At 46.3% G+C, this 27,442-nt stretch overlaps 1 protein-coding gene and 1 long non-coding RNA gene across 9 annotated transcripts in view; one reads left to right on the top strand and one right to left on the bottom strand.

Annotated features, from left to right (window-relative positions):
• Positions 1-8,809, bottom strand: part of st3gal5 (ST3 beta-galactoside alpha-2,3-sialyltransferase 5) — a 127,744-nt gene extending 118,935 nt beyond the window's left edge. For 2 of the 7 annotated variants that reach the window (XM_069923665.1, XM_069923668.1), the window contains exon 1: positions 8,393-8,480. Coding sequence is in view for 2 of the 7 variants with exons in the window: in XM_069923664.1 (XP_069779765.1) it covers positions 8,393-8,616 (224 nt within the window). In the remaining 5 variants the exon portion in view is untranslated. Of the gene's footprint in view, positions 1-8,392 lie in introns of all 7 variants that reach the window. The other 5 variants (XM_069923667.1, XM_069923666.1, XR_011353288.1 and 2 more) reach the window with 4 other exon arrangements.
• On the top strand, positions 8,415-27,092 carry LOC138757039 (uncharacterized). Of its 2 annotated transcripts, none has more exons than XR_011353290.1 (3): positions 8,415-8,805; positions 10,474-10,616; positions 26,954-27,092. It is a non-coding gene; the product is annotated as an uncharacterized lncRNA (long non-coding RNA). The 2 variants fall into 2 exon arrangements; XR_011353291.1 differs by lacking the exon at positions 26,954-27,092 and adding an exon at positions 22,315-23,283.
• The last annotated feature ends 350 nt before the right edge of the window (positions 27,093-27,442 follow it).

Below are 27,442 nucleotides of genomic sequence, written 5' to 3'. Positions count from 1 at the left end.
GCAGGGACGCCAGCCGCTGGAGGCTTTCGGGACCAGGTGGAGCGGCAAGACCTATTAACAGCAGGCGGCCTGGTCATTTTCCTGGAACGAGCAGGGCTAACGACACTTCAGAGCCTTGGCTCCCCAGAAATGGTGGCAAAAGCAGAGGCCTGGAGCAGATGCTGTGGCCTTGGTTATTCTCTTGGGGGCCCCTGCAGGGGCCAGGTGCTCTACCGCAGCGCTAGGGGCAGGCTTGGTGTGGTCGTGCCCATGCCTCGTGACCTGCTGGACCTCTGAGTCCTCCGGGAACCGTGCGAGCCATAGCTCTTGCAGCCCTCTGGGTGACCTTCGGGTCGGTTAAACTCTTCTAGCATATGGTTGAGGAAGATGCGGCTCAAAGAGTGGGCAGTTGGTGTGCTTACCCATGAGCATGAGCATCTCATCCATCAGGGACCTGTCCACGAGGGTGTCAAGGTGCAGCATCCGAGCGGCACACTGGTGTCTGGATAGTCCGAGGGACCTGGTAAACACTCGCTTGATGGTCTCGTATTTGTCCTTGGTGGGTGGGTGCTGAAAAGATGCAGCACACGTCTGGCGGTGGCCTAGTCCAGGGAAGCAACCACATGGTAGAATTTGGTCATGTAGGACGTAATTTGGCGAAGGTGAAACTGGACCTCCGCGTGGCCGAACCAGTTCTCCGGCTCCTGAACCCAGAATTCAGACAGTTTTACGGCTACAGTGCTGATCCCAGGCTCGCTCATGATGGGTTCAACAACGTTTGCCAGTCAGGGTCATCAATTGTAGTGGCAGCTGCACTGCTCCTGCAATAACACACACAACCAGACAGGTTGAGCTCAGTGAGCAGACTAGTTTATTGCAGGCTGCTGGGCTACACTTATACTCCAGCCCAGACCTGGCTGAGAACTGCGCTGGAGGGCGCTGACATCACCCGGACATCACGTGGTCCCCCAGCACAGGTTTCTGAGCCCCGTGCTGGAAGGAAGGGAAGCTCCCGATGGTGCCATTTTGGCCAGCTGCCCATCGCATGGCTTACAAGCAGGGCTGGTTCGCTTGCCTTGTGGTGAGCCGCCACACCTTCACCATTTTCCCATTCCATAAAATCTTCCAAACAATCGCATTTAAATCCTTTAAAAAATTTTTGAGGAATTCAGATTGGGATTAACTGAAAAAGATATTGAACTCTAGGAAAAAATATTCATCTTAACATAATTTACCCTACCCTACCTACTTATTCAAATCCTTAGGATATTCTTAAATGGACTTCAGAAGAAATAGCTGATAACAATACAACACCATGTCAAAGAGATGAATGGCAATATCAGTTACACAATCACATTGTGCAGGGCTAGACAATAATTATGTTTCACCCTGGACATGCAGGCAGCAAGTGCACCTACATCCAGGTCTATTATCTCTTGACATATAATTACTATGCATCTGCAATTTGCAAACACACACAGGTCTCTAAGGCAGGTTTGGAAGTTGTATCTAGCAAAGTAACTGGGCCGGTAAATGAGACGATCTATAGATTGCACAATCTATATTGAAATTTGATGATACAATATAAAAACAGAAAATGTTGGAAATACTTAGCAGGTCAGGCTGTATCGGTGGGAAGAGAAACAGTCAACATTTCAGGGCAGAAATCATTCATCAACTTGAGAAAGAAAATTGAACTGTTCAGAGTCTAATGGTTGGAGGAAAGCACATCCAGACATGGGGAGAGAACGTACAAACTCCTTACAGACAGTGCAGGATTTGAATCCCGGTCCTGATCGCTGCTGCTGTAACAACATTGCGCTAATTGCTAATCATGCTCTCCCTAACTACTGAGTTTTGAAGTTTTTTGAAATATTAATATTGAAGTAAATTAGAGCTGATTAATGTGTATATTTGTATTTTTGGAAAGCTTTCAAAAAGGACTCATACAGGAGCTTGGGAAACAATTTTACTGCACATGTTATCAAGTTTCTTGTTATCTGATTGCACAAGTATAACTCAGCAAAAAAGCGTTCTCTAGTTCTCTGTCCAAAACATGCAGACAACCAGACATAACAATACACATGCAGGACAAGTATTCATAAATATAAATAAATAAATTAATATTGTTTCATGATTATGAAAGTCTTGGATGGCTAGTGTGAACAGTTCCTTTGGTCATGTTTTGTGGAATTTCAACTGTACCTGAGAAGTCGGAGTCAGCAAAACTTCAACTGCATATGTAATTTGTACTTGCATACATGACAAGAAACTTTGATTGTTCATTATACAGAATGTGATGTTGTTACTGGAGTGAAAACAAATTAGGATTTCTCGGGTTGTGTTGGAATATAGGGGTTAATTAATCATAGAAAATATGTAGAATATATGCTTATGTACTATTCATTTGGTATACATGAATCCAGTACTATGTAACAATTTAATATTTATCTCATGGTGAAGGGAAAGAGTAATGTAAGTAAGGGGCAGCCTCAGAATTGCCTGCTCCCAAAATACAAAAGAGAGAATATGTATGAAACAATTTAGTAGGAATGTTAAGGCAAAAGGAGCTGTTGATGAGCACAGGAGACGATGGCCAGACAAGAACAAAGAGAATCCTGACAGACTGTCAGAAACAAAGAGAATGGAAACTAACTCAGTAAGAAGGCTAAGACAGAAGGAGGCATTGAGTAGAACAGAAGAATATGGTCAGATGAGAACAAAGAAATAATTAGAAATATCTGGGGTATGAATTGATTTCTGATCAAAACAACAGGATATTCTGGCCTTGAAGATTAAGTTGGGAGCTCTACACCCCAGATATCTGCAGAGCAGGAAATTACTTGTGATAAATCTTATGCAATAAATCTAGCAAAGAAAGCCAACTTTTGTTCTGAATGATAATGAAATCTAGCAAAGGAAGCCAACTTTTGTTCTGTATGATAAGGTTGAGCTATATAAACTGTAGAGACTGGACAGTAGAGGTCAGTCTTGGGGAATAGTTCACTGTGCAGGTGACCTATGAACTAAAGACTGAACCAGAGCTCTGTTAAGCTTTATTCTTGTGCTGTGTAATAAACTGATTGTTGAACCGAATACCTTCTCCTATCACTTCATTTAACGAACACGCTGGACTCAGACGACACATAGACTAAATTAAGGGTAGGGTAAAACCAGAGTCCGACAGTTGGCAGGCCAACATGAATAGGGAACTGCAGACTATTATTTTGACTGTAACTTTTCACAATATTAATGATTTGGCTGAGGAGATTATATAACTGTTACAGAGCATATAGATATGTTTTTGGGAGATAAATTGGGGCAGGTATTGTTAGTGAAGGTAACATACAAACACATTAAAACAGATCTTATTTGCAATACTGCAGCTCTGCTAATGCTAGACATGTTGGGGCCTCAGAGCCTTTGCAAATCCTTTGGAGAGTGCCAAGAGACTTCACTAATAGATTGTTGTTTACAAAAAGACAACAATGAAAGACCTTGTCAGAGCCACATTCTGCCTGGAAGGGAACTTGCTGTTCCAAGAGTGTCATATGGTTTTGCAAGCACAGTCAAACATGCGTTTTCTCAGTGAGAGAGAGAGAGACAGATCACTTCTACAGTGTTACAGCCAGCAGAAGCAGCTGGGACTGGAATAAGAGAAGCTGGCAAGCTTGTGGAAAGTCTTATTTGGAAGACGGGTTTGTAAGTGCTCGCCTGGTCAAAGCCCTTGTGGTTCATGGAAGAGGAGAGGACTGGCTGCCTAATGTTTCAATTGGAATAAGGGAAACAAAAAGGCACTCTGTGGTGACCTGAAAGAAAGAGGTCATCATCTGGAGAACCCTGAGGGGGGCAAGTTTTTTCGGCAACACACTGAAATGGCTGATAGAAGTTGTGGGTATCCTGGAACAACATATCTCTCTCTCTGAAAACCAACAAGAACTTTCCTGAGCAGTAACTATTTACCTTTCAAGCACCAAAGCCTGATGAACTTTATAAATGTTAAATTCTGTGCAAAGTATAAGAATTGCCTGCAACCAGTGAACTTGGAAGAATGAGAAATGAGATTGGACTGTGAACTGAAGAACTTTTCTGAACTTACTCACACATTACACAGACTTGCGCTTAGAGTTAGAAGGGGGTTAAGTTAGGTTAGTTAAGTCAATAGTGATAAGTTAAAGTGTGATTCTGTTTTCATTTTTAAAGATAATTAAAAGCAACTTTTAAGTAACCATTTGTCTTGGTGACTATCTATTGCTGCTGGGTTTGGGGTCCTCTGGGCTCATAACATAAATTTCTATCCTTGCTGATGACTTTGGGGAAATACTGTTTTCTCAAAAATATCAAAGAAAGGAGGAGCACAAAGTTAAGCACACTCTCAGTTTCAGCCATAAGATTGCAAAAAATTCCCACTTCACATTTTATTTGTATGCATGGACAATAGCCTTACAGCATAACTAATGTTTGCTAAAAGCACAAGAATCACATAGTTTTGACCCTTTTTTACTGCCAATAGGTGATCTGAATAAAAAGTAGTTCAGCAACAATGCAGAGAACACAGCCTCTTCAAACCAATGCAAAAAGCAAGAATGCATAACTCATGGTAAATAGAAAACTGAAATTCTGAACTGAAGGTGCAGTGGACCCCAGTGTTAGCACAGAACCGGACTGAAAATGGAGATGATATCCTGAAGTATTTATTTGAAAATAAACTTTCCAGTGATGTCATGCTACATAACAATATGAAATAATAATAATAGATGTGAACATCAGCGAAAACAATAGCGTGTGGTGGATCACCACGAGGCAGGTGAACCGGCCCCACTTGTAAGCCACGCGGTGGGGCAGCCGGCCAAAATGGCACTGTCGGGGGTTTCCCTTCCTTCCAGCACAGTGCTCAGAAACCCACGCTGGGGGACCACGTGACGCCCGGGTGACATCAGCACCCTCCAGCGCAGTTCTCAGCCAGGTCCGGGCTGGGAGTATAAGTGCAGCCCAGCAGCCTGCAATAAACTGCTCAATGAGCTCAACACGTCTGGTTGTGTGGGTTATTGCAGAAGCAGTGTAGCTGCCGCTACAATTGGTGACCCCGACTGGTTCAAACGTTTTTGAACCCATCATGAGTAAGCCTGGGATCAGCGATATAGCCATAAAACTGTCTGAATTCTGGGTTCAGGAGCCGGAGATCTGGTTCAGCCACGCAGAGGCTCAGTTTCACCTCCACCAGATTTCGTCCGTAACGACCAAATACTACCATGTGGTCGCTGCCCTAGACCAGGCCACCACCTTGTTCAGCACCCATCCGCCGAGGACAAATACGAGACCATCAACCCAGAGCTTACCAGGTCCCTCGGACTATCCAGACACCAGCGTGCCGCTCGGATGCTGCACCTCGACACCCTCGGGGACAGGTCCCTGATGGATGAGATGCTCATGGGCAAGTACACCAACTGCCCACTCTTCGAGCGCATCTTCCTCAACCATATGCCCAGGGACATCCGGCCACTGCTAGTCCAGGAGAGCTTAACCGACCCGAGGAAGGTCACCCAGACAGCCTAAGAGCTATGGCTCGCACGGTTCCCGGAGGGCTCAGTGGTCCAGCAGGTCACGAGGCATGGGCACGACCACACCAAGCCCGCCCCTAATGCTGCGGTAGAGCACCCGGCCCGTGCAGGGACCACCAAGAGCATAACCAAGGTCACAGCATCCGCTCCAGGACTCTGTTTCTACCACCAGCAGTGGGGAACCAAGGCTCGGAAGTGTCGTCAGCCCTGCTCATTCCAGGGCAATGACCAGGCCAGCCACTGTTAATGGCTGGCCAATGACAGCCTCCTCTACCTGCGGGAATCAGTCAGCAGCCAGCAGTTCCTCATTGACACTGAAGCCCAGATCAGCGTTTTAGGAAGGGTTTTTTTAAATATATCTTTTTAGGGTTTTTTTGGTAGTTTTAAAAAAGGATTTTTTTATTTACGCAAGGGGAGCAGAAAATGGATAAGTCAATATTAATAGTATCTGGCTGGAGAGAACCAAGGAAAATCAGGTGTTGTTTCTCTAATTTATGGGTGGTCTTGGTTGGACCCTGTATGAAGCTATGGACAGTCATGTCAGGTGAGAGTTGGGCACAGAATCAAAATGTTTAGTCCCTGGGAGATCCCTATCACAAGGTGCTTTCAAACTGCCTTGTACATTGTGGTTAACAAACTTGCAGTGGGGGGGGGGGTTAAGCTATTGAGGCTGGAAAGGCTCCTTTTATACAATTTGCCTAGTTAGCGCACCACTCACAAGGCAGCTTGAAAGGGTTGGACACGGTCAGCGTCGTCCAGTCAACTGGGCCCCTGCCCTACCTCGGAGATAGGAAACACAGTTAAACTTATGCAGGACATGTCAACCGATGGCTTCAACAGCAAAATGGCCGACCCAGTTACTCCTGTGTCATCAGCGCTTACACGCTGGCACCTCGGGAAAACCACGGCTGAACTGTCTGCAGTGATCGGGGACCAGCTACCACAGGGGCACGATTGATGGTGGGAGACTGGCAGCTGTTGAGGGAAGACTAGTTTGCGAAACGCGTCACTTACCGCGTCATCTTTTACTGGGGCTCCTTCCCTCCCCTGCCCCAGTTTAAAAGGTGCTGGAGGCACCTTTGCCCCACTAATCGCACCCAGGTGCTGCAGCTTAAAAGCACCTACTGAGGTGGGTGGACAGAGTGATCGCCCAGACTGCGTAAAGTACACTGTTTGACCTGCTAAGTTTCTCCAGCATTGTTTTTACTTCAACCACGGTGTCAGCAGACTTTTGTGTTTTACTCCTTAACTTGAGTTAGGCATTGGTCAATTGTTTCTAGAGTCAATAAAAGGCCGACTTGCAAAGCAACTGCAAACAGGATTTATCATTGAAGAAACCAGGAGCTTCATTTACAGTAGAGAACTAATACAGATAACATTCTTGAATCTAGTAAAATTCTAAGCATTTTGCTCTGTGCTCTTTTGTCATTTAATGTCACGTTACCTGGACTATAATTTACAGCGCTTTTGGCATTTGGGGGGGGGGGGTTAATAAATTGTTTTATCCTTTGGGCTGCAACCATTGTGAACCTTTCATAATTTATACTCGGGACAGGGTCCATGGTTAAACTACCGTACGAACATCAGTTGGAACCAGCTGGCGGTTGGGTACAAAACCAGTTTCAGAAAACGGTGACACGGAGTCCAAAGGGTTAACAGGGGAGTTCGGAGTCGTGACCCTTGTTGATTTGCTGGCCCAGAGTCCGGCTCCACTCAAAAATACGAGGGCAACTCCTCACATTACTCATGGTCTGTCTAGATTTCAAAGAGCTCCAGGCTGCAACTTCTCAGAGCCATACATTTGGGGATAGGGAAGCATTTTGCTATGTAAAAAAACATCAAATCATGACTGTAAACTTGTGAAGACCAGATGGCACCGACTAACCATTACGGTCAGATCCGTAATTGTATATTTGAACATGCATTCAAAGATCCTAAAATATGAGCACATGCAAATTGTAACAAGGCATTTTTAATCAGAAAAAAAGTGATCCGACAATATGAATTGTCCATTATATATATTATCAAACTTAACTTGGATAAAGAAATCATTCTCACCAAATTTATTAATGGCCTCGTAGCTACAAACTTGGGGTGGGTTTAAGCTCCTGAGGCTGGAAAAGGCTCCTTTTATACAAGTTGCCGCAGTTTGTGTGATGGGCGCGTGAATAACAAGTGGGGAACCTAATGTCGCAGGTGAATTCCCTTCCCCCCGCAACCCCCTCCCCCCCCCCACTCCTTTCCACCGCCCTCCCCCCCCCCCACTCCTTTCCACCGCCCCCCCCCCAACCCCCTCCCTCCCCCCCACCCCCAAGCCAGCCTGTTATTGATCTGTTCGCCGGGCCAGCGCCATTTTAGGGCTGTTGGTCCTGCACTGACTGCTCCAGCTTCCTCCAACCGCGCCCGGGGTCGCTGCGCTCAGGGATGCGCCGAGTGTGCTCCGGCTCCGGCTCCGGCTCCGGCTCCGGGCTGACGGAGAGGAGCCGCAACCCGGACGACGGTGGCGCCCACGGAGAGGGCGAGCGCGGAATAAAGCGCAGCCCCATCACCGAATGTAGGAAGAGCGATGGCCCGAAGACAATGGGGGTGGGGGAGGGGGGGGAGGGGGGGGAGAAGGGGGGGGAGGGGGGGGAGAAGGGGGGGGGGGGTCCAGGCTGGCGCAGAAGGCGAGGACGCTTCGTTGAATGGGAGTCGACGCCCGTTCTCCCACCATCGACATCTCCTCCCGCTCTCGGTGCGGGTTGGAAGCCAAACGCAATGTGGTGGAAAGGGATGAGATGAAATGGTTAGATGGATGGGGGTGGGGGGGGCTGGGGTTGGGGGGGGGGGGGGGTTACAGTCCAAGGCCTTACCTTCGGGAACGATTCGGTTTATTCCTCATCATGAGACTCCAAACGGTCACCTTGGCGCGGTTAATGATGAGGGTGCACGATCGCAATAAAAGCCTCTTCATCGGCTCGCAGGCCCAAAGCCCCCACACACGCACGAATAAAAGCGGACACTGCGCCAGCGACCCCCGACAGACCGCGCTTCGCGGGGGGGGATGGGGAGGGGGCGAACGGCCGCGCCTCCGCATGTGAGCGGGACCAGGAAAGGAGCACGCGGCCGCCTTCCACAAGATGATGACTCGCGCCGCTGATTGGCGGGCGCCGGCCCCGCCCCCCCAGCGGCGCCCGTGCCGCGCGCCTCAGGCGGGGTCAAGAGCGGGGACCGTGGTCGGATGCTGCACGGAATGGGGTGGTGACCGGCCCGATAACGTGACGCAGTGGGTCCAGTGCTTGGGCGTGATTGCGTTGCAGCAGCTTTACGTGGCGGGGCGCTCTGAGTGTGAGGGCGCGGGGGCTCTGAGTGTGAGGGCGGGGGGGGGGCTCTGAGTGTGAGGGCGGGGGGGGGCTCTGAGTGTGAGGGCGGGGGGGGCTCTGAGTGTGAGGGCGGGGGGGGCTCTGAGTGTGAGGGCGGGGGGGGTTCTCTGTGTGAGGACGGGGGGGGCTCTGAGTGTGAGGACGGGGGGCTCTGAGTGTGAGGACGGGGGGGGCTCTGAGTGTGAGGACGGGGGGGGGCTCTGAGTGTGAGGACGGGGGCTCTGAGTGTGAGGACGGGGGTGCTCTGAGTGTGAGGGCGGGGGGTGCTCTGAGTGTGAGGACGGGGGGTGCTCTGAGTGTGAGGACGGGGGGGGCTCTGAGTGTGAGGACGGGGGGCTCTGAGTGTGAGGGCGGGGGGCTCTGAGTGTGAGGACGGGGGCTCTGAGTGTGAGGGCGGGGGGGCTCTGGGTGTGAGGGCGGGGGGCTCTGGGTGTGAGGGCGGGGGGGGGCTCTGAGTGTGAGGGCGGGGGGGCTCTGAGTGTGAGGGCGGGGGGGCTCTGAGTGTGAGGACGGGGGGGGGCTCTGAGTGTGAGGACGGGGGCTCTGAGTGTGAGGACGGGGGTGCTCTGAGTGTGAGGGCGGGGGGTGCTCTGAGTGTGAGGACGGGGGGTGCTCTGAGTGTGAGGACGGGGGGGGCTCTGAGTGTGAGGACGGGGGGCTCTGAGTGTGAGGGCGGGGGGCTCTGAGTGTGAGGACGGGGGCTCTGAGTGTGAGGGCGGGGGGGCTCTGGGTGTGAGGGCGGGGGGCTCTGGGTGTGAGGGCGGGGGGGGGCTCTGAGTGTGAGGGCGGGGGGGCTCTGAGTGTGAGGGCGGGGGGGCTCTGAGTGTGAGGGCGGGGGGGGCTCTGAGTGTGAGGGCAGGGGGGCTCTGAGTGTGAGGGCGGGGGGGGTGCTCTGAGTGTGAGGGCGGGGGGTGCTCTGAGTGTGAGGACGGGGGGGGCTCTGAGTGTGAGGACGGGGGGGGGCTCTGAGTGTGAGGACGGGGGGGGCTCTGAGTGTGAGGACGGGGGGGGGCTCTGAGTGTGAGGACGGGGGGCTCTGAGGGCGGGGGGGCTCTGAGTGTGAGGACGGGGGCTCTGAGTATGAGGACGGGGGGGCTCTGGGTGTGAGGGCGGGGGGGCTCTGGGTGTGAGGGCGGGGGGGCTCTGGGTGTGAGGGCGGGGGGGCTCTGAGTGTGAGGGCGGGGGGGGCTCTGAGTGTGAGGACGGGGGGGCTCTGAGTGTGAGGACAGGGGGGGCTCTGAGTGTGAGGACGGGGGGCTCTGGGTGTGAGGACGGGGGGGTCTCTGGGTGTGAGGACGGGGGGTCTCTGGGTGTGAGGACGGGGGGGGTCTGGGTGTGAGGGCGGGGGGGGTGTGAGGGCGGGGGGGGCTCTGGGTGTGAGGGCGGGGGGGGGCTCTGGGTGTGAGGGCGGGGGGGGGCTCTGGGTGTGAGGGCGGGGGGGGGGCTCTGGGTGTGAGGGCGGGGGGGGCTCTGGGTGTGAGGGCGGGGGGGGGGCTCTGGGTGTGAGGGCGGGTGGGGGTGCTCTTTCCCTGTGAAGCAATCCAGTTGAGATGTTTTCTTCCCTGCGTCAGCCTGACCGGTGACATTTCTTGGAGATAGGAGCAGGCTCTTGAGGTCACAAAAGGATGAAGTGGACAATGTCACCAGAAGGATTGAAAATCTACTTCGATTCTTATGAGCAAGGATTAGTGACTTAAAAGGTGGCTACAAGGGGGTAAGATTTTCCATAAAGTTCATGCAATAAAGTACATGTACGACTTCCCATAAAACAGATTCTTTTTCCGGAGGGCCAGGCAGAATTTCTATTTATCGGTGGTGTAAACCGTACTGCAGAAAAGGATAAGGATACAAAAGAGAGTGTTATGCGCCCAGGGGACCCCGAAACCCACCAGCAATAGATATTCACCATGACAAATGGTTACTTAAAACAAAAGTTGCTTTTAAACATGAAAACTGGATCAAACTTTAATGTATCACTTGCTTAACCTAACTTAGCACCCTTCTAATTCTAAGTGCACGTGTAGGTAATGTGTGAGTAGGTTTAGGAAAGTTCTTTCATTCACAGTCCAACCTCACTTTCTCACTCCTCCAAGTGTCCTGGTTGCAGGCGATTCTTCTACTGTGCACAGAATTTAACATTTATGAAGTTTACCAGGCTTTGGTGTTTGAAAGGTAAATGGTTGCCACTCAGGAAGGTTCTTGTTGGTTTTCAGAGAGAGAGATTTGTTGTTCGTTAGACACAAACTGATCCCTTTTAATCAGCCACGTCAGTGTCTTGCCAAAGAAACTTGCCCCATCAGGGATGATAACCTCTTTCTTTCAGGGCACTACAGAGTTCCTTTTTGTTTCCCTATTTCAAGTCAAACATTAGGCAGCCAGTCCTCTCCTCTTTTATGGACCACAAGGGCCTTCACCAAACAAATAAACACTCGCAACCTGTCTTCAAAATGTTTTTTTTTCCACAAGCTTGCCAGCTTGTCCTGTTCCAGTCCCAGCTGCTGCTGCTGAACTGTAAAAACTGATTTTTTTTTCTCTCTCTCTCTCTCCCCCAGAGAAAAGCCTGTTTGAATCTCTCTGCTATCCAAACCACATGACCCTCTTAGAACCACAACCTCCACTCAGACAGACTCTTAACCTAATCCTCCAAGTTCTTTCATTTGTTCCTTTTCAAAACAACAATCCATTAGTGAAGTCCTTGTGCACTCCCCAAAACTTTTGCAAAAGCATTTGGAGCCAGCATGTCTAGCTTGAGCATAGCTCCAGTATTTTAAATGAGATCTGTTTTGAAGTTTATATATGTGACTTACACTAAAAAAAAAACCTGCCACACTTCATCTCCCAAAAACATATCTATATACAATGTAAAACAACATATTCTGTCACAAGTGTGAAATATGGATGAAAATGATTAAACTCGCACCATTCTGTGAAAAGTAATGGAATGCAAAGTATGTAGATAAAAGCTTGAGAGTAGACTACTGGCTAGTGGGCCCCTTCTTATCAGGAGCACCAAGGATGCAAGGATCTGGTTCAGACTGGTACAGTGACCTAAGGTAGTTTATAGCTAGTACTGCGCTTGCTTAATAGAGACATGAATATTAATTTAGATGCCCCGAAGGAGGGAATGAACTAATTAACATAACATGCGATGTATGAAGAAGGAGGAACTGAGTAAAACTTGGATTGATGGAAGGGAGAAGAAGAATGTTGTAATGTACTAAGATTCTGATTGGAAGAAGGTAAATGAAGGTGGGGTGATATTGAGCCCGGGACTGTACAAAAGAGTGATGATTCTGAACCTCCGGTTTGTCTCCAGACCAGGGACACCCGACTCTGCAGACTCGAAATAAAGCTGAACCTGTTCTCCAAGACTTTGTCTCCAGAGTAGTGATTGTGAACACTTTATATTTCACACAAGGGAAATGTAAACAAACTGCAAATTAAAAAATAAATATTCAGTAATAAAAAAGTGCAAAGTAAGAGTCCTTAGATTGAGTCTGTTGTTTAGGAATCTGATGGTGGAGTGGTACCAACTGTACCTGAAACTGTTGGTACAAGTCTTGTGCCATGTATATCTCTTTCCCGATAGCAGCAGTGAAAACAGAGCATGTCTTGGGTGCTGTGAATCATTGATGATTACTGCTGTTCTCCAACTGCAGCGTTCCATGTAGAGTTTCTCAACATTGAAAGTTTCACCTGGGATGTGTCGACTACCTTTTTCAAGACTTTCCACTGTGACAAAATATAGATAAGTTTTTGTGAGATAAATTGGGGGATGGTTTTAGTGTAGGTCACATACAAACACTTTAAAACAGATTTTATTTAAAATACTGGAGCTCTGCCCCATGCTAGACATGTCAGGGCCAATGGTCTTTGCAAAAGATTTGGAGAGTGCCCAAGAGACTTCACTAATGGATTGTTGTTTACAAAAAGGTAACAGATGAAAGAGTTTGTCGGAGCCACATTCTGTCTGGAGTGGAACTTGCTGTTCTAGGAGATCATGTGGTTTTGCAACCAGAGAGAGTAAAACGGGCTTTCTCTCTGTGTGAGAGAGAGACACACAGAGATCAGTTCTACAGTTTTACAGTCAGCAGCAGCAACTGGAACAGGACAAGCTGGCAAGCTTGTGGAAAACCCCATTTGGAAGACAGGTTGTGTGTGCGTAGTTCAGCCTGGTCAAAGCCCTTGTGGTTCATGCAAGAGGAGAGGACTGGCTGTCTAATGTTTCACTTGGAATAAGGGAAACAAAAAGGAACTCTGGTGACCTGAAAGAAAGAAGTTATCATCTGGAGAACCCTGAGAGGGCAAGTTTCGTCAGCAAGACACTGAAGTGGCTGATGGAAATAACTCAGTTGTGGGTGTCTTGGAACAACAAATCTCTCTAAAAATCTGACAAGAACCTTCCTGAGCGGTAACCATTTACCCTTCAAGCACAAAAGCCTGGTGAACTTTATAAATGTTAAACTCTGTGGACAGTATAAGAATTGCCTGCAACCAGTGAACTTAGAGGAATGAGAATTGAGATTAGACTGTGAACTAAAAAACTTTTCTGAACTTACACACACATTACATACACGTGCGCTTAGAGTTAGAAGGGGGTTAGGTTAGTTAAGTCAATAGTGATAAGTTAAAAGTGTGATTTTGTTTTCATGTTTAAAGAGAATTAAAAGCAACTTTTGTTTAAGTAACCATTTGTCTTGGTAAATATCTATTGCTGCTGGGTTTTGGGGATCTCTGGACTCGTAACACCACTCAGAGTTATTGGTGCCCCACACCACGTCGTGATCCACTGTAGAAGTTTGCCATGGTTTCCAATGTCATATCAAACCTCTGCAAACCCCCGAGGAAGTAGAAGCACTGATGTGATTTCTTCACAATAACATTAATATATTGGGCCCAAGAAAGATCCTCTGAAATAGTGACTCTCAGGAATTTAAATTTGCTCACCTTCTCTATCTTTGATCTACTCAACAATTACTGGTTCATAACACCTGCTTTTCTCTTCCTAAAGTCTGCAATCAGTTCTTTGGTTTTGGTGACATTGAGTGAGGGAGGTTGTTGATAATACACCATTTAGTCAAATTTTCAATCTGTCTCCTGTATGCAGCCTTGTCACCCCTTTTTATACAGCTTGTTACTCTGGTATCATCAGCAAATTTGTAATTGGTGTTGTTGTCGTACCAAGTTACAAAGCAGGTGTAGACCAAGTGTGGTGATGTTGGAAATTGTGGAGATGCTCTTGTCAATCTGCACTGATTGAAGTGAGGAAATACAGGATCCAATTGTGTATCAGTGTTTGCAGTTTGCTGATCAGTTTTGAGAGGATTGAGTCTCAAGGAGTGCATGATTTACACAGTTAGAGATAAAAGAAACAATGTGTTCATTACAAAGTAACAAATCCTTGGGGGAAGATGGTTTACCACCTGAATTTTATCAAGAATTTAAAAATGCATTGATTCCTATTTTTATAGAAATGTTAGATCAAACAGCATGAATTCATACCTTTCCAGATTCATTTTCAAAATAATTATGATACCAAAAAAAGACAAAGATCCATTAAAACCTTATAGGCCAATCTCAATATTGAATGCAGATTATAAAATCTTGGCAAATAGCTATTAAATAATTACCTAAATTAATAGGTACAAGATTTTAATAAGATTTATTAAAAAGAGACCGTCAGCAGACAACGTAGCCAGAATAATTAATATTATTCAAGCAGCACAAAAAAGGAAAGACCTAAGTGTAGCAGTGGCACTAGATGTGGAAAAAGTGTATCTCGATTGGAGTGGAACTTTTTGTTTAAAGTATTAGAAAATTTTGGATTTGGACAAACCAAACTGGATCAAGTCTTTATATAATACTCCTGAAGTGAAAGTATTAACTAATGGGCAAATGTCTGATCCATTTCATTTGACTAGATCTAGTAGGCAGGGTTGTCCCTTGTCCCCAGCTTTGTTTATTTTAGCTATAGAGCCACTGGCAGAGGTAATTAGGAATGATTTAGAAATTAGGGGGTTTAAGGTGGTCAGAAGGAGTACAAAATTAGTTTATTTACTGATGGTGTTTTGATATATTTGACAGAACCAGAGACTTATGCAAATTACATTTATATTTGGAAGAATATGGTGAGATTTCAGGTTATGAAGTAAAATGGAATAAAAGTGAAGTTATGCCCCTTACAAAAGGAGATTATACTCTTTGTCAAAGAAATATTCAATTTAAATGACAAAAAATGGTAATTAAATACTTAGGGGATCCGGGTAGATAACAATTCAAATAATTATATGAACTGAATTATTTACCATTGCTTAAAAAAAGTCAGAGGATTTTTTTAAATGGATTTAAAATAACATTAGTAGGAAGGATCAATTGTATTGAGATGAATATTTTTCTGAGGTTACAATATATTTTTTCAAACTTTACCAATATTGTTACAACAAAAGTTTTTTCAAGAATTAAATAAACATATAAGAAAATTTATTTGGAATGGTAAAATGTCAAGCGTATCAATAGAAAAATTAACATGGAAATAGAAATTGGGAGGTTTGTAACTTCCTAACTTTAAGAATTATTATCAAGTGGCTCGGTTGAGATTTCTTACTTGTTTTATTTGAGGGATCAGGAAAACTGGCATGGGTCGATATAGATGGATAAAGTAGGACAGAAATTAGCAGAGGAATTTATATATAAATGGGATTCAAAGTTAATAACTGATGTGAAAGAAGAATCTTTGCTTAAGCATTTGATTACTGTCTGGAACAAGATAAATGATGAAATTGGAACAAAAGGAAGTATATCTTCAAAATAATCTTTTACTTTTTACGAAAGAACACCAATTTTTAAATATTTTGTTTCTTAATGGTATTAAAAATGTAGAAGATTGTTATGAACAAGGTCAATTGATGTTATTTAAACAATTAAGAAATAAATATGGAATAACTGGGAATACATTTTTGCTATCTTCAATTAAGAAGATACTTGCGGGAAAAATTAGTTTCACAACGTACTTACCAGCTTATAATGAGCTGGAAGTTTTTATTATGAGAGGTTATACGAAGAAATGTCTGGAATGTATCTTTTATTACAAGCAGGTCCTATTAAAAAAGGAGTTCATAAATCCAGGAAAAAATGGGAGGCAGATTTAAAAATTACAATTGATGGCAAAAGATTAATTTCTGGTACTTATCCAACATATTATCCGCCGGAATTTCCGGTACTTACTACGGACCCCACCACCAGACACATTTTTCCTCCTTCTGAGGGACCTTTCCCTCCATGACTCCCTTGTGCATTCTTCCCTCCCCACCCATCGCCCCCCCCACCCCCCATCCCCGGCACCTTCCACTGTAGTAGTAGCAGGTGTAATACTTGCACCCACACCTCATCCCTCACCACAGTCCAAGGTCCAAAACCAACCTTTCAGGTGAAGCTACACTTCACCTGTACCTCCAAACAACTCATTTACTGCATCTGATGTACCCTCTGTGGCCTTCTCTACGTCGGAGAGACTGATCACAGATTAGGAGATCACTTCGCCCAGCACCTCCTCTCCATCTGCAATAGAACCGATGTCTCCGTAGCCAACCATTTCAATTCTAAGTCACAATCTCAAGCTCACATGTCTGTCTATGGCCTTTCATACTACCCCACCCTACGGGTAGCCAACGGATCCTCCATCAAGACTTTCGGCACACACCGCACAGATTCAGATTGGCAAGGACAGGTTTCGCTGGATGTTTGTACTGGCCTCGGTGGGCACAGCGCTGTTGGGAGCCGATTTCCTCTGGGTGCACAGCCTGTTGGTGGACATCAAAGGCAAGCAGTTGGAACATGCCCGCACTTTCCAATCTGTCTGCCTCGATTCCACAAACAGTGCGACCTGGGAATAGCTTCCATCAGCACCCCCAAGGACGAGTATTCCTGCATACTCTAATTCCCTGCCATCCTACAGCCACAGTTCACTTCCACAATGCCCCAACATGGAGTCCGCCACCATATTTTGACCCAGGCCCTCCACGCCAAAGCCAACTTCTCCCTGAGAAGCTACAACTGGCAAAGGATGAATTCTCCTGACTGCAGCAGCTGGGGATCATCCATAGGTTGGATAGCCCTTGGGCCTTTCCCCTTCACATGGTCCCAAAGGCTTCCAGGGATTGGCACCCATGTGGGGACTACCATCGCCTCAACAAAGCGACCACGCCAGACCAATGCGCCATCCTGCATATCTAGGACTTTATGGCCAACTTGCACGGCGCTTGAGTTTTCACAAAGGTCGACCTGGTACAGGATTACCATCAAATCCCGGTCCACCCCGATGACATCGGCAAGACCGCCATCATCACCCCGTTCGGCCAATTAGAGTTCCTGCAGATGCCCTTCGGTCTTAAAAACGCGGCCCAGACATTTCAACGGCTGATGGACGCAGTGGGCAGAGTCCTGGATTTCATGTTTATCTATCTCAACGACATCCTCGTCGCCAGTTGGGGCCACGATGAACACAAGGTCCATCTCCATGCACTATTCGCCCATCTGGCAGAATTCGGCCTCACTGTCGTCATGGCCAAGTGCCAGTTCAATAAACAATCCCTGCAGTTCCTGGATACCATCTCAGCAGACGGAGCTGCCCCGGCACCAAAGAAGGTCGCAGCCATACGCCAGTTACCAAAGCCTGACACCCTCAGAGGTCTACAGGAATTCACCGGGATGATCAACTTTTACCAACGCTTCATCCCGGGGGCAGCTCACATGTGGCAGTTCGCACTGATCGCCACCAAGAACAAGACCCCGGAATAGATGGAAGAGGAGGAGAACGCTTTCACCACGACAAAGTATGCCCTGGTGAGCGCCACCCTACTGGCCCACCCACAGCCTGACACCCACACCGCACTCTCAGTGGACACTTCATCCAAGGACATTGGGGACGTCCTGGAGCAATCAGTCAACAGCAAGTGGCACCCACTTGTGCTCATCAGCAAGCACCTCTTCCCGGGGGAGGAGTCACGTGATGGAGTAGTGGCCGGACAGTGAACTCCAGCCCTCTCCAGAAAAGTCGGGAAAAACAAAGGAAAACACAAAGGCACAGAAATAAAAGTTACAGAAAAGTGAGTATAAAGGTGGAAAGAAGATGGCGACAAAAAAAGAAAAATCGAAAGCAACGGTAAGAAGAGAGGAAGAGAAGACAAAGGAGGAAAAAGGTGAAGGCCTTACCTGTCCGAAGAGGCCCGCTGCGGAGAGAGAAACCCGCTCCCTCAGGTCGGTAAATAATGGACTACAAAAATGGCTCGCAGAGCCGAGTAAAAGTGCGCAACCGCACATGCGCGATTCTTCGCGCATGCGCGATGCGAATTAAAAAAAACACACCGACGGGAGGGGGGACCAGCTGAGGAGTCGATCTCCACAGCCGGCAACGACAGCTGCAGAACACCTGCAGCAAGAAGAGACCACAGAAGACAATAGAAACAAGAAAGAAGAGGAGGAAAGGGCACCAAAGAAACAACAGATGGCCAACCCAGAGGAAGAAGAAGAGGAAGAGGAAGAGTACAGTGAAATAGAAGAAGAAAAGAAAGGCAAGATAAAGGATATACTTTCTCTTATTAAAGGATACATGGAATCATTTAAAGAATGGCAAACACAGGAATTTAAGGATTTAAGAAAAAGAATAAACAACACAGAAGAGAAAATGAATAAAATAGAGATGACCTTAACAGAAATGGGAAAGAAAATGGACAAGATGGAAGAGCGGGCAGTAGCAGCAGAAATGGAGGTAGAAGACTTAAAAAAGAAATTGGAGGAATCTAATAAAAAAACTAAAGAGACACAAGAACTACTAGCTCAAAAAATAGATAAAATGGAAAATTATAACAGAAGAAATAACATAAAGATAGTGGGCCTTAAGGAAGATGAAGAAGGCAAGAATATGAGGGAGTTTATAAAAGAGTGGATCTTTTATAAACCATGTAAGACCCTAGGATGTCCAGAACTACAGCAAGAAATGGAAATAGAAAGGGCACATAGAGTATTGGCCTCTAAACCACAACCACAACAAAAACCAAGATCTATTGTAGTAAAATTCCTAAGATATACTACAAGAGAAAAGGTACTGGAGAAGACAATGGAAAAAGTAAGAGAGGGCAACAAACCACTGGAGTATAAAGGGCAAAAAATCTTCATTTATCCAGATATAAGTTTTGAACTCCTAAAGAAGAGAAAAGAGTTCAATACAGCAAAGGCGATTTTATGGAAGAAAGGGTATAAATTTATACTAAAGCATCCAGCGGTATTGAAAATATTTATTCCAGGACAACAAAACAGACTATTCTCGGATCCAGAAGAAGCACGAAAATTTGCAGAACAATTACAAAAATAGACTGAGGGAGGAAGACGGGTAATGAGAGTAAAAATTATCACGATGGATATGTATGTGGGTAAAGACAAAAATAGACTGAGGGATGAAGACGGGTAATGAGAGTAAAAATGATCACGATTGATATGTATGCGGGTAAAGAGGTATAAGAGTGAATAGAGACAATGTGCATACGTGAATGTATCTGTACTTAGAGGAAAATATAGATAGTATAGACAAGAATTAATAAGGGAAGGTAATGGAATAGAGAGAATAAGGAGGGAATTAAAAGAGTGACTTTTGTGACATATGAAAAGTGAAATCTTTTCTGGGGGGGTGGGGTGGGGGGAAATAGCGGTCACTGCAAAATCAGTTGACGCTTGCGAGTGGATTCGCAAATCCAAATGGAGAGGGGAGATGTGGTTGTCCGACAAGGGATAAAGGACAACTCAGGAGGGGAAGGGGAGATTGGGGATAAATAAGATAGAAATAGGAGAATAAGGAAAATGTTGGATGTTGTAGGAATGTTGTCTTATAAAGAGTTGAAAATAAGAAAACAGAAATGGAAAAGGAGGAAAGGTAATGATGGAAAAACGGAAAGAGATAAACAAAATATAAAAGGGCTACGCTGAACTATATGACTTTAAATATTAATGGAATACATAACCAAATTAAAAGGAAGAAACTACTAAACTTAAATGAATAAATGTATTCCATTAGAAAAAATAACATATAGGTTAAGAAATAATATTGAAATATTTGAACAAGTATAGGAGCCTTACATTAAATACAATAGCGAAAACCTACCGGGGACAAACATTACCTAAGTTGATGGAAGGAGAAGGAAAGAAAAGAATGGACTCAGTAGAATTTCTGGTGTATTTTTGTTGAATGACAACATTGTCTGACTGGCTTAATGCAACCTAGATTGTATACCTAAAATGGATGAGAGGGGGGGGTGGCTTGGGAGGAGGGGGGGGTGGGGGGGAGAAAAAGTCACTGTATATGTGTGAAAAAGAAATAGTGTATATCATGGCTAATGTGATTTATGGTGTGAAAAATAAAATTTTTTTAAAAAAAAGCAAGCACCTCTTCCCCTTAGAACTAAAATACAGCACCTTCGACTGAGAGTTTCTGGCCATCAGACACTTCCGGTACTTCCTGGAGGGCAGACCATTCCCCGTTTTTACTGCTCACTCAGGCTCTCGCCATGTCAAAGGATCACTGGTCGGCGTGCCAGCAGCGGCATATGTCCTACGTATCAGAGTTCACAACCAACATCCGACACCGAGTGGGTAGGGACAATGTTGTTGCAGACACGCTCTCAAGGCCCACCATCCACAGCCTATCCCCCAGCCTGGACTACGCCCAGCTAGCACAGGTACAGAAGGAGAACGCAGAAACACAAGCTTGCGTCACCACCACCATGGGCCTCTGACTCGAGGACCTCAAATTGCTGGACAGCCTGACATGCTGCTCTGCGATGTCTCCACTGGCTCACCGCACCCGGTAGATCCACCAGAATGGTGACTGCAGGCCTTCAGCATGGTCCACGGCTTGGGTCACCCCTCAGTCAAGACCTCAGTTTGCATGGTGGCAAAATGTTTCGTGTGGCATGGCCTCAAGAAACAGGTAGCCCAGATGGTGAGAAACTGCACGCAGTGCCGGGCCTCCAGAGTCAAGTGCCATGTAAAGGCCCCAGTACACCAGTTTGACTCCCCGGCCAAGAGGTTCGAACACATACACATCGACATCGTGGGCCACCTACCAGGCATGCCCACTACTTGTTGACCATGGTTGACCACACGACGAGGTGGCCGAAAGCCATCCCGCTGAGAGACACTTCCACCGAGTCCTGCACCAGGAACCTACTCGCCCAGTGGATTGCCAGGTTCAGTTTTCCAGCACACATGACGAGCGACAGGGGCGCCCAGTTCACACCCACTCTCTGGTCACAGCTGGCAAATCTCCTGGGAATCAAGCTCCACCATACCATCGTATAGCATCCCCAACCCAACAGTCTCGTGGAGCGCTTCCACCGGCACCTCAAGTCAGCTCTCATGGCTCACCTCACTGGCCCCAACTGGATGGACAAATTGCCCTGGGTCCTGCTCGGCATCAAAACGGCTCCGAAACAAGACCTACAGGTATCGTCCACAGAGTTGGTCTATGACGCTCTGTTGTCGCTACCCGGGGAGTTCTTCGGCCTAAGCATTGGTTCCGTGACCGAGAATCAGACCTTGCTGGCAGACCTGCAGGGTAAACTTGCCTCACTAATGGTCCCACCATGGCAGCCGTCCATCCTGTATCCCCAAAGAACTGGCCATGACTGACTTAGTTTTCATCCGGCGAGGCCCACACCCCATGCCTCTGCAATGCCCCTACAAAGTCCTCAAAATGTTCACCTGGACAATGAGACACGGGGGAATTGTTCACAGTCGACCGACTCAAGGCGGCACACTTGGACCTTAGCCAACCAGTACTGATGGCCTGACCAAAACGACAATGTCGGCCACCCAAATGGCGAGACACGTAAACCGGTTCTGGGGGGGTTGTGTGGCGACGCACATCACTCATGGTGAACTGGCCCCGCTTCTATCGCCGCACCGACAGGGCAGCCACGAGAAGTTGGCGTCGTTGGGGGACCTCCGTGCCTCGTGGCTTAGGCCAAAGCACATGCCTCAGGTGACTGATAAGTCACCACTGACTCGGGGACAGAGCTCACACCAACGCGGGGGAAGAGCTCACGCTGCCCTTAAAGGGCACACGCGAAGTTTGAATAAACTGTTTATTTGAAACCCACCATCGTGTTAGTAGAGTGTTTCATTCTGTATAGCGACTGCTATAAAATCCTGTTTCCACATTGATTGGAGAGTCTGCAGAGGGATATATTTAAGCTAGATGAGTGGCCAAAGGTCTGGCAGATGGAGTACAATGTTCCTATTATCAACTATCTTAGCACAACAAAAAGAGACTTTGACCATCTTTAGCAAATACAATTTGGCTCATGGTAAATTAATGATTTTTAATATTGCTGATTTAAAAATTAATCCACTGTTTATTATAGTTTTATGGTATTGTAGCGGCGGCTACACTGCTCCTGCAATAACACACGCGACCAGATGGATTGAGCTCAGTGAGCAGACTAGTTTATTGCAGGCTGCTGGGCTACACTTATACTCCTAGCCCGGACCTGGCTGAGAACCGCGCTGGAGGGCGCTGACATCATCCGGGCACAGCTTTCTCTATGTTAATGAAAGCTTATTCATGAATGGTGAGTAAATCTTAAATTTCTGAAATGAAGCTCACCCAATTACTGTGGGAGCTGTTGTAATGTCGGTGCTGCCACTGGTGTTGACCCAGGAGAGCAGAGACCCAGCGTTGCTCCAAAGGGTTCAAGCACTGGTCCTCTATGAGGAGCTGATAGTGTTTTTAATCTAAAATTCTGCAACCACAACGAGTCTGTGGCCAAGATGGTGGAGCCTATGCTTGCCACGGCCCCGATGCGTTGCAGACTCTGAAGGGGCAGCAAACCGGTGTAGGGCACCAGAAATGAGGAGAACATCTTCCGTTGAGAAGAATAAGCAGAGTAGACAACCCTAAAGGAAGGTTTCCGTGGCAGCACACCAGCGAGGGGCTCAGTGGCTGAGGACCCCACATAAGCTGAGGGCGACTTATGGTTGGGGGACTCGCATGGGCTGCGGGCTGCTAGAGACTGGCTCATGAGGACCAGGTATTGGAATCCGGATTTGAGAGAGTGCTGGGGGAAAGAAAGGCCTTGGGCTCCCTGATCATGATGAAGATTTGGATCAGGAGCTCAGGTTGCCAACAGATCAAACAGGGATATGTGCAGTTGCAGATGCTGCAGGAGTGCTGGAGGTGAATCCACAGATACTCAGTGACTGAAGAGCCTTTTTTTTTTGCTTCTCTTCCTCTCTTACTTTAAGGGGCACTGGACAACACTAATGGCGACTCTGCCTGATGGCAGACAGGCATTTTCATGTAATATTACATATTTTGTACAACTTAATGACAATAAAGGAATTTTGAATCTGAACAATCTGATGCTTCACAGATGCCTCCAAGTTAAATTTGTTAGAAATTAAAGTACCTTTAAAGAAATTGCTCGAGACAAAAATTGAGAACAAAGAACATTTATTACTACAACAATGCAAAGTTGGGTGCTTCCCCTTACCCTGGGAATACACACACATACTGGGGCTCACCCAACCTTTATACAGTCAATTTCAGTATCAGAGTGCCCTCCCCCTTACATTCTTCTGCCCCCTGGATGGGTTTGGCATAGGTAATCCTTCCTGCCTACGTGCAGTTTCAGTACACTTGGAGGACCAGGGGGTATCCTGTGGGTGTCCCTTCATGTTATTGTCCTTATTCACACCTTCCTGATTCTCAGGGCTACAATCTCTTGGTATGCGGAGTTGACTCATTCTATCTAGGGTTGGCTAATTTCATATGTATAAATCTGTGTATAGTTAGCTAATTAGATATGCAGGACTTGGTACTTCTGTCCAGGGCTAGGACACCCTTATCTGATCCAGACTACCTCAACTTCCTACATTCTATTGTTCCTTACCACTCCTTATCTTAGTCTTATGGTCTTGTCACAAAGACTAGAAAATTCTTATGTTAATCGTGCTGACTCTGCTTTCCTGCATCCTAACCCCCAAGCTTATCCTGTTTGTACTGGTTGCAGCCATGAACTTTAGTTTCTTCCATGTTCATAATTTTAGATCAATTTTCCCATCTCTCACAATCCTCACTTTTCTTTTAGATCAGTAATACTGATCTTTCACCATGATCAGTGTTACTGATCTTTGGTTACTAGTGTCAGTGTGACTGATTTCCCCCCCCCCCCCCCCCCTCCTCACTTTTCTTTTAGATCAGTAATACTGATCTTTCAAGTGTAAGGTGTTGTTTTACCCAGCTGGTCAACAACCGAATTGTAATCTCTGTGTAAAGTCTTTAGGTAGGGGAGCACCATGAAGGTCAGAGTAGCGAGTCCAGCTGCTTATTAGGGTTGCGAGTATCAGGCTCCAGTTCTCAGTAAAGAGTCTAGTCCATCCCACATCAGTCCGAAGTTGCCACGTCTGAACATGGGCAGATTCACGTTGAAACATTGAAGCAGTGTCTTTTAACCACCCGACTTTTGTAAGCATTGTCCTGACGAAGTCTGTGAGAGACGCTGCCTTCAGCAGCGAACGAGTAGCAGTAGTCAGGCGGTTCCGTTGAATTGTGGCTAGTATCTGATGTCCTCTTCAGCCCCGAACCCTAGGGCCACCGATCTCCGAAGGCTGTTTGGAGCCTGATATTAAAGTGTCAAGCAGCTCACGTTGTTGGAAACTGGTGCTCCCCTTCACGGGGTGATGAAAAGAGACCAAGCTGGGGGGGGATTGTTTCTTGTGATTTAACTGTGTGTTGCAGCTTGTCTGCTAACATTAGCATATGTATCATTGAACTTGTGAGTTGCAGCCTGTCTGTGTACATTAGCATATGTATTAACTCTCTCTCTCTGCTACATGTACAATCCTGACTACCATTCTGTCTGTCTTTGTCCCACCATGTCTTTTGTGCTATCGCCTCAAAACTCTTGTCTTTAATACCTGTGTAGGCTAAGAGACAAATTAAATGTACTCCACTAAAGCTGTTCAGTTCCCCTGGTCCGTATTGGAATCCCTTGTTAACCCATATTCCACTATGACTATACATTAAATCCATGCCCTGTCTACATTCTAAAGGAGCACAATTGTAACCTCTGCTGCCCCTATTCCAGGGGGACTTAAAACATAGCGAGTACTGAAGTGACATATCCATTTAACGAACAATATTCCAAAAAAATGAATAAACAACAATAAAAGTAAAACCCATTGAAAACAGCAATAAAATACAACAATAACTGAATAAACCATAAAAATACGACAATAAATGTAAAACCCATTAAAATACGGCAATAAAAAATACAAAAATAACTGTATAAACCATTAAAATAGGAAACAACAATAATAACTGTATAAACCATTAAAATAGGAAACAACAATAAATGTAACTGTATAAACCATTAAAATAGGAAACAACAATAATAACTGTATTAACCATTAAAATAGGAAACAACAATAAATGTAACATTACGGCACTTTGTCACGGCGCAGTGTAAGTTTCAGGTCTGATGGATGAGGAACTGCACGCCAGGTTGAGGGTTGAATCTGTGTGTCGTGATGTTGTGGTTCAGAAGCTGGTTTAATTCTTTGAATGTGGGTCCAGCCTTTCTCTCTTGTTCTTACTGCGGTGTCTGTAATTAAAAGTACACAGAAGGGACCATCCCAGGCAGGTTTTAGTTGATCCTCTTGCCATGCTTTTACATAAACCCAATCGCCAGGTTTTAATAAAATGAATAACAATCTGACTTTCCTTTGTGTTAGTGTAAAAATTGTAAAATGAAACACAAACCATATTTGCATGGGTTTTGAATATGTTAGACCTTATTAAAATGCAGTTGGAGCTGCTTGTCTGTATGGGGCACAACCCTCCAATTTGTTAGAGTACATAACAGACATTGTAGCACAAGAGCCTCTGCAAGAGAACTTGAAACATATTCAACCTTTAGTTCTGCCTTAAGTAAAATGCCTTGTGCCACAGCTCACAACCATATTCCATACAATAACCATATAGCAATAACAGTACGGAAACAGGCCATATTGGCCCTTCTAGTCCGCACCGATTTACATGAAACTCCAACTAGTTCCACCTACCTACTCCCTGCCCATAACCCTCCAACCCCCTCACATCCATGTACTCATCAGTGCCACTGTAATATAGTTGAACTAACCGCTGCACTACCCAAAGTGAGACAAGAGCCCATGCATTTTCTGACTAAAGGTCACAAGTGCAGCCAACAGATTACTTCAAGGCACTTTCAGCCTTGCTCCTCTGTGCAGCCATGTAATCTTTGAGAAGAGGCAAACATAACCAAGGGCATTAAAAGGGTAAAAATCTGGCAATTTTCTCTCCACAGAGAGCATTGGGGAGCCTGGAACCGATTGTTGATTTTGTAAAATGAAGTTGAACAGGCTTGTACACATTTTCAGACTGCTTGTGCAGTGAGTGCCATACACCATGGTCTTCTGATTCATTGGTGAGGAGGTGATCAGTAAGATGCAGCAGTGGAAGCGCTTGCTCAAAGGGTGGAGGAAAATTAGACTTAGACCTGGATTTGTCAGAATGATAAGAGTTTATCTAAAGCTGGCTTTAGATAGAAGAACATCACAGGTGCTCCTCAATTTACGATAGGGTTGCGTTCCAGCAGACCCAGCGTAAGTTGAAAAAAATTCTTAATTGGAGACGTACCTTGTCTAACATTAACAGCACTGTATCAGTCCTCATACTGATCTCACTACCCTGCTCTCTCCCAACAGTCCCTGTAAGCTTTCCGAAAAAGTGATTAACCAACGAGGCTACGAAAAATTCACCTTAGAGAAATTATCAAAGTTTATTGGAAAAATCAACGATGCTTGTGATGACCTTTAACACATTATATGAAAGTAAATGACAGTCTTGCTATTGTGTCATCGTAAAATCATAAGTAGGGGAGCACCTGTATTACCTTTCATATTTTTCCAATGTTGATTGCACACCCTCTTCTTTGTGCTCCCTGCCACTTTAATCAAGATGTTTTTTTTCTGCTCCACCAGCGTTGTCTCCGCTCCATCCTCAACATCCATTGGAGCGCTCACACCCCTAACGTCGAGGTACTCGAGATGGCAGAGGTCGACAGCATCGAGTCCACGCTGCTGAAGATCCAGCTGCGCTGGATGGGTCACGTCTCCAGAATGGAGGACCATCGCCTTCCCAAGATCGTATTATATGGCGAGCTCTCCACTGGCCACCGTGACAGAGGTGCACCAAAGAAAAGGTACAAGGACTGCCTAAAGAAATCTCTTGGTGCCTGCCACATTGACCACCGCCAGTGGGCTGATAACGCCTCAAACCGTGCATCTTGGCGCCTCACAGTTTGGCGGGCAGCAGCCTCCTTTGAAGAAGACCGCAGAGCCCACCTCACTGACAAAAGGCAAAGGAGGAAAAACCCAACACCCAACCCCAACCAACCAATTTTCCCTTGCAACCGCTGCAATCGTGTCTGCCTGTCCCGCATCGGACTGGTCAGCCACAAACGAGCCTGC

This window comes from Narcine bancroftii, chromosome 3 (assembly GCF_036971445.1).
Source record: "Narcine bancroftii isolate sNarBan1 chromosome 3, sNarBan1.hap1, whole genome shotgun sequence".
Lineage (NCBI taxonomy): Eukaryota > Metazoa > Chordata > Chondrichthyes > Torpediniformes > Narcinidae > Narcine > Narcine bancroftii.
This window is presented reverse-complemented; position numbering and strand designations above follow the sequence as displayed.